Source organism: Eretmochelys imbricata, chromosome 14, assembly GCF_965152235.1.
Source record: "Eretmochelys imbricata isolate rEreImb1 chromosome 14, rEreImb1.hap1, whole genome shotgun sequence".
NCBI lineage: Eukaryota > Metazoa > Chordata > Testudines > Cheloniidae > Eretmochelys > Eretmochelys imbricata.
This window is the reverse complement of record NC_135585.1, coordinates 12,192,272-12,205,225: the sequence shown is the minus strand read 5'-3', so window position 1 is coordinate 12,205,225 and position 12,954 is coordinate 12,192,272. Positions and strand designations below refer to the sequence as shown.

Below are 12,954 nucleotides of genomic sequence, written 5' to 3'. Positions count from 1 at the left end.
CATAATGAAGTTAATGGGCAAAACTCCAAATGCCATAGGCTTCAAGGTGATCAGCATTTCACCGCAGAATATTAATTCACATTCATGTGCATGGAACATCCTGTGATTATATTGATATCTAAGGGAATCTGTTGGTCAGCAAGTACAATGTTAATGGAACTAAGACTGGAAGAGAATAATTTAGGCCCTGATTCTCTATAATTCTGTACATTCTGCTGTCATTTACACCAGTGCAAAGGAGGAGTCAAGCACTACCAAATCTGAATGATAATGGCTTAAATGGAATTTTAAATGATGCATAAACTTTGTACATGCTCCCTCCCCACCCAACAGGAGTGAATTTCACCTTAACAGCTCTTGGTCTACATCGGGGGCAGGGGCAGATGTAGCCTCCCAATTCAATGGGTGCACTGACCCCACACTTCTTCCCCTCATCCCATTCTTTCCCTCTTCCTATCGGAGGGGGAAAGGATTTTAGGGTCTTTCCATCTCCATCCCACATCCCCTCTCTGTCCCACACCCACTCTCCGAGTCCCTGGGAAGGATATCGCAACCTGGAGCAGGCAGGAGCACACAGACCGGGCTGGGCTGCCCTGCCCCGCCCCAGCGGCACAGGCTCCCCCTCAACCTGTCCGTTCACTCGCATCCCAGCTCCCTGCCCCGTCACACCGGACGAGGGGACCAGCCCAGCTTGCCCCACCCCCAATCATTACCCCTCCTTGCTGGCTCAAGGCTTTGCAGTGGTCCCCAGAATAGCTGCCCTGGTTCCAGCAGATGGAGCAGGACCAGGGTGCTGACCGCGCTTGGCACTCCCTCTCAACACGAGTGCTGCTTCCCACACCCAGCTAGCTTGAGGCTTCCCACAGTGCCCCAGCATCATTTTGTGAGCCCACCTGGGGGCAAAGTGCACCTTTTGTCCCCCTCCCCTTCCCCCATCTGGGCAGCTCTGCCTACATGAGTATACATCCGGGCCTGATTTCCCCAGCTACACCCTCCACCAATCAGGAGAATCGAAATCAAGATAAGCCTAATGTAATGAAATATTAATGGGCCTAATTCACAATTCTGATACTTCAGCCCTACATTAGGACAACTTAATTGATGTCCGTATAAACTGGTGTAACAGAGAATCAAGCTCTAATGACTGCAATTATATTTGTGTGATATGAGCCCTGCTTTACTGTTGGGGTTTTCCATACCCTATAGCAGGGGTGGGCAAACTGTTTGGCCCGAGGGCCACATCGGGGTTGCAAAACGGTGTGGATGGCTGGGTAGGGAAGGCTGTGTCTCCCCCAACATCCTGGCCCCCACTCCCATCTGCTCCCTCCCACTTCCCGCCCCCTGACTGCTGCCCTAAGAACCTCCAACACATTCAACCCCCCCGCTCCTTGTCCCCTGACCACCCCCTCCCGGGAGCCGCCACCCCTAACCGCTCCCCCAGAACCCCACCCCCTATCCATCCCCCCGCTCCCTGTCTCCTGACCACTCACACCCCCGAATCTCCGCCCCATCCAACCTTCCCCTGACTGGCCCCCAGGACCTCCTGCCCCTTATCCAACCCCTCTCCCCCGCCCCCTTACCATGCCACTCAGAGCAGCAGGACAGGCTTATTGGAAAGCCTGGGAGGTGGGAGGGCGCAATCCGTGCTGCCCGCGCAGCGGCATAACTGCAGGGAAGGGGGAAGGGCGGGGGAGGGGCCGGGGCTAGCTTCCCCGGCCGAGAGCTCAGGGGCCAGGCAGGACAGTCCCACAGGCTGGATGTGGCCCACAGGCCGTAGTTTGCCCACCTCGGCCTAGAGACAGTCATAATCCCTCATGATTTCTATAATGCATTCTGACCAGGAATTTTTCCAAATGGTTTTCGAGAAGCTCAGGTATTACTTTTCACCCAGCAGAATGGACAGATCCATTCAGCTGTAATAGACAAAATGTACATTTTGGTGCCGAGGAAGGGAAGGGGGATGGTAACTAGATCTGGGATAGAAGAGAATAGCCCTCACTCCCCATTACCATGCACCTTGTGCAGCCATTCACACCTGTACAAAACAGAGCAACCTGCTTCTGTTCTGGGAGCATTTTATACCCACTTGGCACTATACCACCTAGGTACAAGACAGTGGAAATTCAGGCCCAACGTGAGAGCGACCTTCAGGACTGTTTCCTCGAGTCCCCTCCAGACCCCATTTCTAGTCATTTATCGTGTCCTCCCCCACAGTTCCTAGCATATGTGGGATTCTCGGAGTAAAACAGACAAATGAAAGATCCTCTCATCTTCTTACGAGAGTGGAAAATGAGAGCGAAAACAAAGAAAGACAAAGGTGGCCGGTGTCTCAGGCAGTCTTTCTGGATTCGGCCCTTTGGGCTCAGTCTATCAATGGGTCCATTGTCTTCTAGTGGGGTCTAACTCCAGCCCCTCCTCTGGGGGTGTGCTGCTTTGCAGCTGGTCTGTGCAGCTTCAGGAGCAGGTGAGGCCTGCGATGGTCTTCCTCTTGGCTGACCTGTGTCTGCTGTCAGCAGTCTCTGAGGTGGAGCAGTCCTGCTCCTTTTCACGAACCCTTCCTGTGGCAGGTTTTCCCTTTTTAAGCTCCCCCCGCTCTGCCCCCGCAGAACAAGCCTTGCAGGTGCGCCTCATCAGTGCTGAACTGGCCCAGAAGAGCTCGTTAGTCTCCTCACCACCAGAGAGAGAGCCTGTCCCTTCACCAAGCCCAATATAATGAGAGCGCTTAACCCAACTATGTGGTGCACAAGACAAAGGGATGAGTTCTAGCAAACAGGCACCAATTTGAAGGTTAACCTAGTAAGAGTTAGATTTATCCTCTATTTGATCTGTTCCAGGTTCTCAAAAGCCTTTGGAATTTGTAGTTTAACACAAGGCACAAATAAAAGAAAGCAAATGATATTTAGCGAGTAATAAGGCTTGAGTAATAAGTCAAGCTCCAGTAAACCTATGGAGAGGCCAGAGGCTAAGAACAAGAGAAGAGAATGTGATCACATATTCAAATTGCCCTGCAAGGCCTCAAGTGCTGAAAGCTTTAAAGGTAACATGTTTTGGCAAGCAGCAAGGCCAAGGAGCTCAGGGCCTTCTGCTCTTCTATGTAAGCTGTCCCTACACAGGGCAGTGGCCCTAGAATCCTTCCACCATGGGCATGCAGTTTGCCTCATGCTACAGAGGCCAAAATTAAGTTGGCTAACCTGCAGATTTCAGGGAATCCACCAGAAGATGAGGGCTTTTTGCCTCAGCACAGGCCAGGCCCCTTGGCTTTCCAAGTCCTCTTGACAGAATAGCTCTTTAGCTATGGAGGTGGAGGGCTATTTCACAGAGTGGAACAGGAAGCTGCACAAATTCCTGCAGGGTCAGTCTGCAGTAACTAGCATGGTTTTTCCCTGCAGATTGCACCTCCACCCTTGCCTTGCCCCTTTTCACCCCACAATGGTAAAGCTCTCCCAGATTCCATGCCATTGCCAATCAGTTGCTGGAGTGCAGACTTCCTTCCACTCACAGAAACAAAGGGCAACACTAGGGCATTAGAAATACAAAACTAAAGACTAGGGCCTGTAATTCTCCGAAGCCATTTTTATTAGGGTGTTTTAAAGAGCTAATATATCCGTTTGGTCTTAGGCCCAAATTCTGACCCTGACAGTGGCTGGGCCAACTCGCGCCACCTGTGTGAAGAACCACTGAATTCAACAGGGCCATGTCTGTGCACAGTCAGAATCAGGGCCTGAGGCTAACCCAATAAATGGAAGGGTTGGGAGAAGCTGAGGAGAGAGAAAATGGAGAACAGTTTAACAACATTTAAGGATTAACGCTTAACATCCCTGTTGGGTGATCTTGGGGAAGTCATTATACCTTTGGGCCTTATTGTCCCCCATTCTGCAGATGGGGAAACTGATCCTTACCTTCCTTGTTTAGTACTGTGAAATCTAAGAAGAAAAGTTTACACGAGAGCTAAGTATTTATTAATAAAAGGCTTCTTTTGTTCATAACTTACCTAAAATAACACTGTGTTGATGGACCCATATCCTACGGTCCTCGCTCAGACAAAACTCAGTAGAAATCACAGAGAGTTCTTCAGACTTCCCTATTCAAGGCAGAATTAGGACTCATATGTTTCAAGACTTCAGTCATTCAGAATCTCTTTCTCCTGGCAACTACACTTCTCCCTTCTGTAATTGAAAACTGCAGTTTCCCATGTAATAAATAAATATAATTCACCTGCAAAGGAGACGGATTTCCTCTCACGTAAGGACAAATGACTCGCTGTCCGCTAAACCTCATTTTCAGGTGGCTCTATGATAAAATGTATTTTTCCTATTCAACAAGTGGGCGTAAACACACCCTTGCTCTTCAGAGCGCGCAGAGGACAATGTATTTCCTTTTGCCACCACGTGTAGCAAGCACAGATCAATGCTCTCTCCAGTGGCCAGCTCATGCCACCTCGCCAAAGGAGTGACTCTACGTGGGGAAATTCCTGCAGTTACCCACCTAACTAACCTGTTGGGAGTGCAGGAAGGCGGTATGGTTTGCCAAAAGGCATGCCCATTCCACCTCTGTTTCAAATCACACAGCTGTCCATACACCCATGCACCCAGGGCATTAGGTATCCTGTACTACTCCCTAGGCCTCTCCCCCCGCAATGGTATGACAGGTGCTACAGAAGCCCTGCTATCCTAGTTTCTCAACACATGACTGGAGCAAAGGTTTGCTGGAGCAGAGCAGGACACTGTGAAAGTTCATAGTGGGAAGGGTCAGCAGTAACTTCAGCAAGAAATTGCCTGCAAATCTGCAAGGAGGAAGATGTCGCATAAGGTGGCTCAATCTATCCCCATGGACAGATACTGCTCCTAAAAGCTACTGATACAAGGTGGCTTCAGAGGAAAGGAATAATAATGCTGATTAGTTTCCTCTTTCTTCCTGCGTGTGCTTAATGGGCACTTTGGGCCAATAACTGCACACCTTTTCATCTTACTCCAATTCTAAAAGTTTGACAACATGACCTCATATCAGGATAAATATACTGCACACCAAGGGCTGATCATGTAATCTGCTGACACCTCTTGCAAAGCGCTGATCACCTTGAACTCCCATGGAAGAAGTGCAAATGGACAATGATTGTTCAGGGTGCTCCCCACCTAGCAGGGTCAGACAGGTATGAACATTATTTGTTACACTATTATGTCTATTTTCATCCTCTATTTCTCAAAAGGTTTTACCATCTTTAGTGAGTTATTTGCAAAATAAAACTATAATGGTATTTTACTGTCAAATATTTACGTTACAATAAGTGATACTGCTTGGGAATTTAGGTTCAACATTTATTTTATTATAAAAACAAAGATTTACAAGACCTCTATAAACAGAAAATGTATTTTTGTATGGAATTTAAAGGGGGAAGCCAATGACAACAGGTAGTTGGTATAATTTTGTTTGCAGCTTTCTCCTTAGTCTATCACTGAACCATTGTGTTAGAGCGCGGAAACCATAAACTGCTAGTCTCTTTCCATTTTTCAAGCTGAGTAAAAGGCAAATACTAAACCAGTAGCGCAAAGTCTTGTAGTGCCCCAAGAATATGTTGGTGGACCCCTTTATAACTAGATGGAGCCTCACTGAAGTTAGAGGCAGCGCAGGGATCTGCCATGCACAGCAGTTTGCCAGATCAGGGCCAGATTCTCATTTACCCCAAAACCACTTTCCATCATTATAGCAGTGCCAAAGGGCTTTATAAAGTGGGTGTGAATGTTATTCTATATCGCCTCAAGCTTCCTCTAACTGATATGTCAACCATTAAGCACCTGGATTTAAGAAGAAATTTTCCCCATGGGCATGTTACTGCCCAGTTAATAAGTGTGGGGGACTTACACTTGTCTCTGAAGCATCCAGTACTGGCCACAGGTCACAGACAGGATACTAGATTAGATTGACTAGTTTAACATGATATAGCGGTTCCTATAATAATTAATATCTGCCTTTAGCACACTCCACTGGAGGACCGCAAACCACTTCATAATCATTAATTAGATCTCACAACATCCCTGCAAGATGGCTAAATCAGCAAGAATGGTATTATCTGTGTCATTACATTTGAATTAGATGGTCTCTTACTTTGGGTTGGTTTCTAAACAGTAAATCCCACTGGAAAATGCCACTGCCAGTATTTATAAGGAACATCATTCCTTTTTTATTTCCTATTTATTGTTACCATTACAGTTCGTCTACCATAATAGACTTTTGTTTGCTAGCTGGAATTCTCAGTTGTTGACAACCACTTTTTTTAGTATGGTTATGTTTGCACTGTAATGCCATCAAGCAATGCAAACATAACCACACTAAAAACAGAAACAATGACTCTCAACAGTCCATTTAAATCCTTTACTTCTACTTTCTACTCCTCCAAACATGGACTATAAATAGAATAAAAAAGGGATTGGGGCAAGATAATCAATTTATCCCCATGTGTCAAAGGGTCGTCATAACTATGACTCTTACCCAGCTCTGACCATGGCACAAGGTTGTTGCAAGCATACAATAAAACAAATATATGAACTTTTCTATCAGCAGTCATGTTTCAAAGGTACTGTAAGGCCTGGACACTACAGCAATTGCAAGGCCATCTAAAAACCTATTAGCATGGGATCCAAAAAGCCAATAGAAGCACAGCTCTGATTACAAGACAAAAATGCCAAGCAGGCTTAATTTGTGATATCCAAAGAGAAGAATTTATTTAGATTATTAGGATCCTGACCAAAAAAAAAGGACTTTCAGTAGATTTTTTCCCTTTCTGGACAAGAACTAACACTGTGGCCTGCTATTTCCATTTACACCATGAAAGAGGTTCACTTCCTGCCAAAAGAATGTTAGTCATCAACAGGTCAGCAATGATGCATAGCTTAAGCTACAAAAAGCATCAGTTCTCCAACCTTTAAGCAGCAGTAATGTACAGTAACACTTTGCCAATCATACAGGAGCATTCAAAGCACTAGTTTTATGGTAAGCAGGTACTCCCTGTTCATTGGTGTACAGGGAATATTCATGATGCAAAAGCAAAGCTATCCACCATTTAAACCCTTGATTTAACATCTAGGTTGTTTGCTAAAGATATAATGACAAACCGCTTGTGGAATCTCAAGAGCAAAACCAGAGAAACTAGCATTAGTTGAATTTGAAAACAACTGTATCTTAGAGTCAAGAATGTCTTCTACATCTATGATCACTCTTAGCCCCTCCAACTGGGAAGTACTCATTATTATTTTAATGTTGTCTTGTAGGCTTGGTGTCTAGTTCAGTTTCATTAACAATGAGACTGAATAGCAAGGCCAAAAGATAGCTTTAGGAACAGCAGATTTTAATTATAGCTGTTTGAGAACAATAGCAGAGATTACAGCTCTCCCCCTTTAGGTTTATTTGTCTGACAGAAAAAACAGTTTGTTATAACATCTGCAAGATTATTCATAAACTTCCCTTTCCCATATACTCACAGCAGCAAAAAATAAGTACATAGTTTTACCGCCTATCTGGTCATGTGTTCTAGCTGGCAAGCTAATGAAACGAATAGGATAGTTGAAAATATAAAAAGGATATGAAAATATTTATAACAGACTACAAGGTCATTTCAGTAGCATTTAAAAAAAACAGGAGCAACTTAACACCCTTTGAAAGAGATGAAACATCTGTGGTACTTCCAACATGAGGAGGCATTCAAAACATTTAGAGCACCAGAGGCAGAGCGGTCAAATCATACAACTAGTTCCAACCTGAAAGTCTTAGGAACCGAAAGTCCTTCCTAATCCCTGCAAACATCTGGCCTCAATCCTTCGGTCTGATACGAACTGAAGGCACCAAGTCAATGCAGATTTCCGACTAACTTCAATGGACTCCATGCAAGGCTAAGGGCCTGCCCATGCACTTTAGTTTACAGGACTGGGACCCAAGAGACCATCATACACAGGATGCCAGAAGCTCTAAGCCATTTAACATACCAAACTAGTGCCTGTATATTCCCATATATCATTGTCTAATGATGGCACATCAGTTGCATGTACTCCCATATATGCATAGTTCTTTCCCCTGGAAGCTTACACTGTTTACTTATCAGTAGCCTTCTACCTTCACCAAAATCATAAGAAAAAACCACTTTTGTAGAAATATCTGAGTAATTAAATTTCCATAGTTTTTGGTCCTGAACTACTGATGTACAGCACAGCAATAGCAACTAATAGATGGAACTCTCGCCTACCTTACTTCTACAACATTGAAATTCCACTGACTACAACTGACTTACTTCTGTAGTATACTGGTGTGGGACAGTAGTGTCAGGCCCTACAATTTTAGGTGCTCATATATAGGCCTGGAAAGGGGGTGAGCCAAGTAGGCTTTGTGTTCTCTTTGTGCTTCCCAAATCCTGGGGCCATCCAGGAGCTAATTCAACCCCCAGCACAATTCAGAGCACCTTAAGAGCTATTCTGCATTATGCCAGCTGGTAACCGCCCCCAAGAGACCATAACACCAGTTAAAGATCAGATGTCATGCAGCAGTGCTCCAACACACCCTCTCTCACCTCCAGCCACACCCTCAATACCAGGGGAGGCTATAACAGTTTTAGACTACCAAGGAATTCCTCCATGTGGGAAGCCTTAGCTGCCTGCTGAATTGGTGCAAAGGTAAGGGGCCATATGAGTCTGGACAACAGCCAACTCCTAGCAAGGATGAGACTATTCTCAGATAAGAGATCTGGGGGACTGCACGCATTTCATTTACATGAGCTTCTTATTGACGAAGGACATTACGCAGTACTGTATCACAATTACTGTATGCCACAAAGAACCTGAGTATCCAAGTTCCACGAACTTTTCTATTGAATGGATCCAAAGAGCACTTGTTTAAGCAGAAACCTGAATATGAATGCACATGAAAACTTATTTTTTTACATGTAACATACTGCAAAGGTTTGAAAAGAGCATCTTCTATTACACTTGGTGGACAAATGTCTAAGATCATGAGAACATTACACAAGGTTTATGTAAGTGACTGTAGAAGCAAATGTGGCAGCCATTATGTGAGCAGCAACATCCCACCCATAGCTGTGAACATTGCAGTTAATTAATCTATGGTGGTATTACACAGGAAAGGAATTTTGGCCGTGATAGCACAGACCATAATCCCCTTGCCTTTTACTCAGTGTCAGGATTATCTGCAACTCCCTTGAAATAGCAGCCAGAAGGGATTTTTTTTTAACATCCTGTCTAAAGGACGACATCTCCATTGGCACAACATTCTGTCAATGCCACGCTATAGCATCATTAAAGGACATGAATCTATATCTGAATCAGATGGAGACACTATTTACAAAAGCATTAGAAATGCATCAGTATATTTTTTTAAAGAGGGTTTTCATTCCTTTCTATAGAGTTAAAATGATTTTCTTGTTCCATTAAGCCTGTTCTTATTGATCATTCACGCAATCAAAGCTCAGTTCTCTTTTTAAAGATCTTCAAGCATCAAAAATCCTAATTCAGTGTTCATAGAAAATAAAAGATATCTAGCTTAAGAACATGTGCAAACAAATATACAAACAAAAATACTTGTTTTGAAATAAATGTCACTAAATCAAATGTATATAAATACACAATTGTTTTACTTCTGCATTCCAGTCCCATTCCTCCCAGACCAATCTAACAGATCATTAATTGAGGCACAGATAGTTAACTGATGAAAGAGGAACATCAGGTGGAAGGTGACTGATGCAATAAGAATTCATTCTTTTAAAAAAATGTATCAGTACTTCTTTTAGTAAACAAAACTCTGCTTCCTTACCTGGAACATCACTAACATGCTACCAAAATTAAAGCTGCCTGTCATAATATTTGAGATATAAATTATCTTTTCTATTAGTCTTCCTTTCCCAATCTACACAAGCTGTCACATGGGAGGGAGGAGGTTATGACATCAGAAAGTGGCAAGCATGTGTTAAGACTGCAATCTTCATGTTATACATGAAATAGAAGTGCATAACTGGGTAAGAAGCTATATTCAGTACAATTTATATTTTGATATACATACAAAAGACTGCCTGAAATAAAGTTTCATATATTTCTAGCCAAAAATTTTTATTATGTTTATTAATATAACCAGTCAACAGATGGGGTAAGGAAACCTAGCTTTCCATATTCAGCTGATAACCAACAATGTCATTTTGAATTGTATTCTCTGGTGACGTATGGACTATGTTAAACAGGGACCAATCCAACACTCATTGAAGTTAATGGAAAGACTCACACAGACTTAAATGGACTTTGAATCAGGCCCTCAATAAGTGCAAGTGAAAGATGGTGCTGTATACAGCACCAACAGAAAAAGCAGTCTTATACTCCATCACTAAAATAATTGACAAAGAAAAAATGCTATAGTTAATTTAAAAATAATTTAACTTTTGTAATTTGCAAGAAATGTATTTCTAGAGCACTTTCCTTGGTTAGTTTCCTTCTTGAACCTCAAGCATTATCAAATGATCACTGTATATGTTTCCCCAATATGCTACAGAGCACAGTGCAAAAAAGGGCAGCGGGGGGGGGGAATGAAGCATTAGTGCCAAGCAGATATCTGCAGATCTTAATCCCTCTTTCTGAGATGACAAGTACTAAGAATCCATGAAAAAGGAGGATTCCTGGGGGGGGGGGGGGGGGGAGGGGAATATATGGAACTGAAGGCTAAAGATATGTAAACATCCTGTATGAGGTTAAAGCAAACTATCTGAGGCCACACAGCAAAAAGCAGCCTGTAGTTCCCTGTATTCCTTAAAAAATAAAGGATGGATATTAGACTGTTCTCAGTGCTAGAGGGAGACGGAGAGCCAAGAGAGCCCCTGCAGGACTTATCCCACTCCGTTTCAGAAGCAGGGTTTTGATTTGGGTGGCAGCGGGTGGCACTGAGGAGATCAGGGGATACTATCCTGTGACCATCTGAAGATGTTAATCTTCAAAGTGACAAGAATATTCCTCTTTCCCATGCTCACACCACAGAGTTCATTATTCCATTGCTGTTATTTTAAAAGATGACGTCTAATTTGAAAAGTGCTAGACAGCTGGCGAATCACACTGGGTTAGATAGCAAAGTGTGAGGCTGGGATGAAAGAGGCAGTAGGGGGGTGGGGGGTCATGCCATTCTAAGGAGTGAGAAGGTGGATTACCCAGGTGGCACATATGAGAGTGGATTAGCACAAGGGCAACCCGAGATGCTGCCAGTATGAGAGGACATATCACCCAGATGCAGAGGGTGCCAATCTGAATGCCAGCAGTACCAATGCAGGGAAAGGGGGCTGGATTACTCAGGGGGCTGATGCAGGCACTACCAGTCCAGGGGCAATATGAGAGATGAGGCAGGTGCAGATCATGCAAAATAAAGTAGATCTTGCCAATGTGGGGAGGGGAGGAGGTTAGTGCAGGTGATGTCAATCCAGCAGTTGAGAAGCTGAATTAGACCAGGGACTGGTGCAAGGAGTGCCGGTTGGTACAGATGCTGATGGTCGCTGAGGAGCTACAAGTTTTGCTAAGCGCTCCTGGCTCTGCACTAAGGCCCAGCAGGATCTCCCTCCCTGCAATGGAATAGCCGATGCTGTCAGAGTTCCCATTCACAGGCTTATGCAATGACTCCAGGGTAGAGGCAGCCTGCAGGGAAGAGAAGCAGATCAGGCAGCTTGGATCCCCCTGGTGCCATCCCAAACTAGAAAACTGGCTGGCTCCCCCACAGTTGCTCCTGCAATATAATTATTCCAGCATGACTGACCTGACAAATTAACGAGCTAACCAGGACTTCTGAAGTAGAAAAGCCTGTTTTCCCCAAGAATAAATTGCTCTAATCCTTAACACTAGATCCCCTGCCATGCCTATTCATTAATTGGACAGGCTCTGGTGACAACCGAAATTACCTGACTTCTGCAGAATGGTAGAGATCTTTGCAATCTTGAAACTAAAGAGTCTGAAACAGGATTCCCAGCCATACTGTTGGAGATTTTTTAAAATCCTTTTACAGCACACACAAACACACACACGCTGTAAACCTTTATTACATACACTGGTCACTACCATTCCTTCTTTTGCAACCCCTAAAAAACGTAGCACACCAGAACATGAAAACTGTGCCAGTGAACTGCAATCCTTTTAAAACCCCCAGATCAACCGAGTTTTAGCTCTGTAAAAGCCACGACATGCTGGGATTACTGCAATGTAGCAATTAATTATTGCTATCACTGTGTGTTAGGAATGACTACCAGCGTGCTACCAAACACTGCAATTAATTACTGCAACTAATGCACCGTAATTAATGCACTGCTATCAGAGTAAAGAGTGGGGCAAAAGGCACCTAACAAATCGCTCCAACTAATTTAGCCACGATTAGCGCTGCTATTTTTTAATTGTATTTCTCGCACATTTACGGACGGTGAAACCCGAATACAAGGCCTGGTATTTCACCCCACATGTTCGCTGCGTACCTGAAATGCAGACGATGAAATTGGCTTGCAGAAGAAAAAGCACCTCCCAAACAATTTCCATCCTCCGATTCTCATGCCAAGTGCATCCCTCGGCGAAAAGAAATAACAAAGATCAATATCACAGTTTGAAGGATCCCAGCAAATCTCCTTTCGGACTTCCAGACTGTATTCCCCAGATGTGCTGACAACACATGTCCGAGCTCTCTCTCTGCACGGCTCAAGTGAGATCCCTTCCCTTCCTTCGCCCTCCAAAAAAGACCAAGAAGAAGGTAACCGCCAGCCCTTGGCTCTTCCTCCAGGAGTGAGACAAAAATCCACCAGATCTCCCAACAAGACATAGACAACCAACGCCAGCTGATCCGGTCCGGAGAGTCTCTATTCCAGGGCAGCCAGCTGCAAGTTACCCCCAAACTCTGCACGATTCACCGGGGCAAAGCCACAAAGCCCCATGCCGGGGGAGGAAGGTGGGT

General features: G+C 44.4%; 1 protein-coding gene across 1 annotated transcript in view; it reads right to left on the bottom strand.

Annotated features, from left to right (window-relative positions):
- Positions 1-12,545, bottom strand: part of CA10 (carbonic anhydrase 10) — a 331,719-nt gene extending 319,174 nt beyond the window's left edge. The window contains exon 1 of the mRNA XM_077834188.1: positions 12,485-12,545. Within this exon, the coding sequence (XP_077690314.1) occupies positions 12,485-12,545 (61 nt within the window). The remainder of the gene's footprint in view (positions 1-12,484) is intronic.
- Positions 12,546-12,954: the final 409 nt, after the last annotated feature.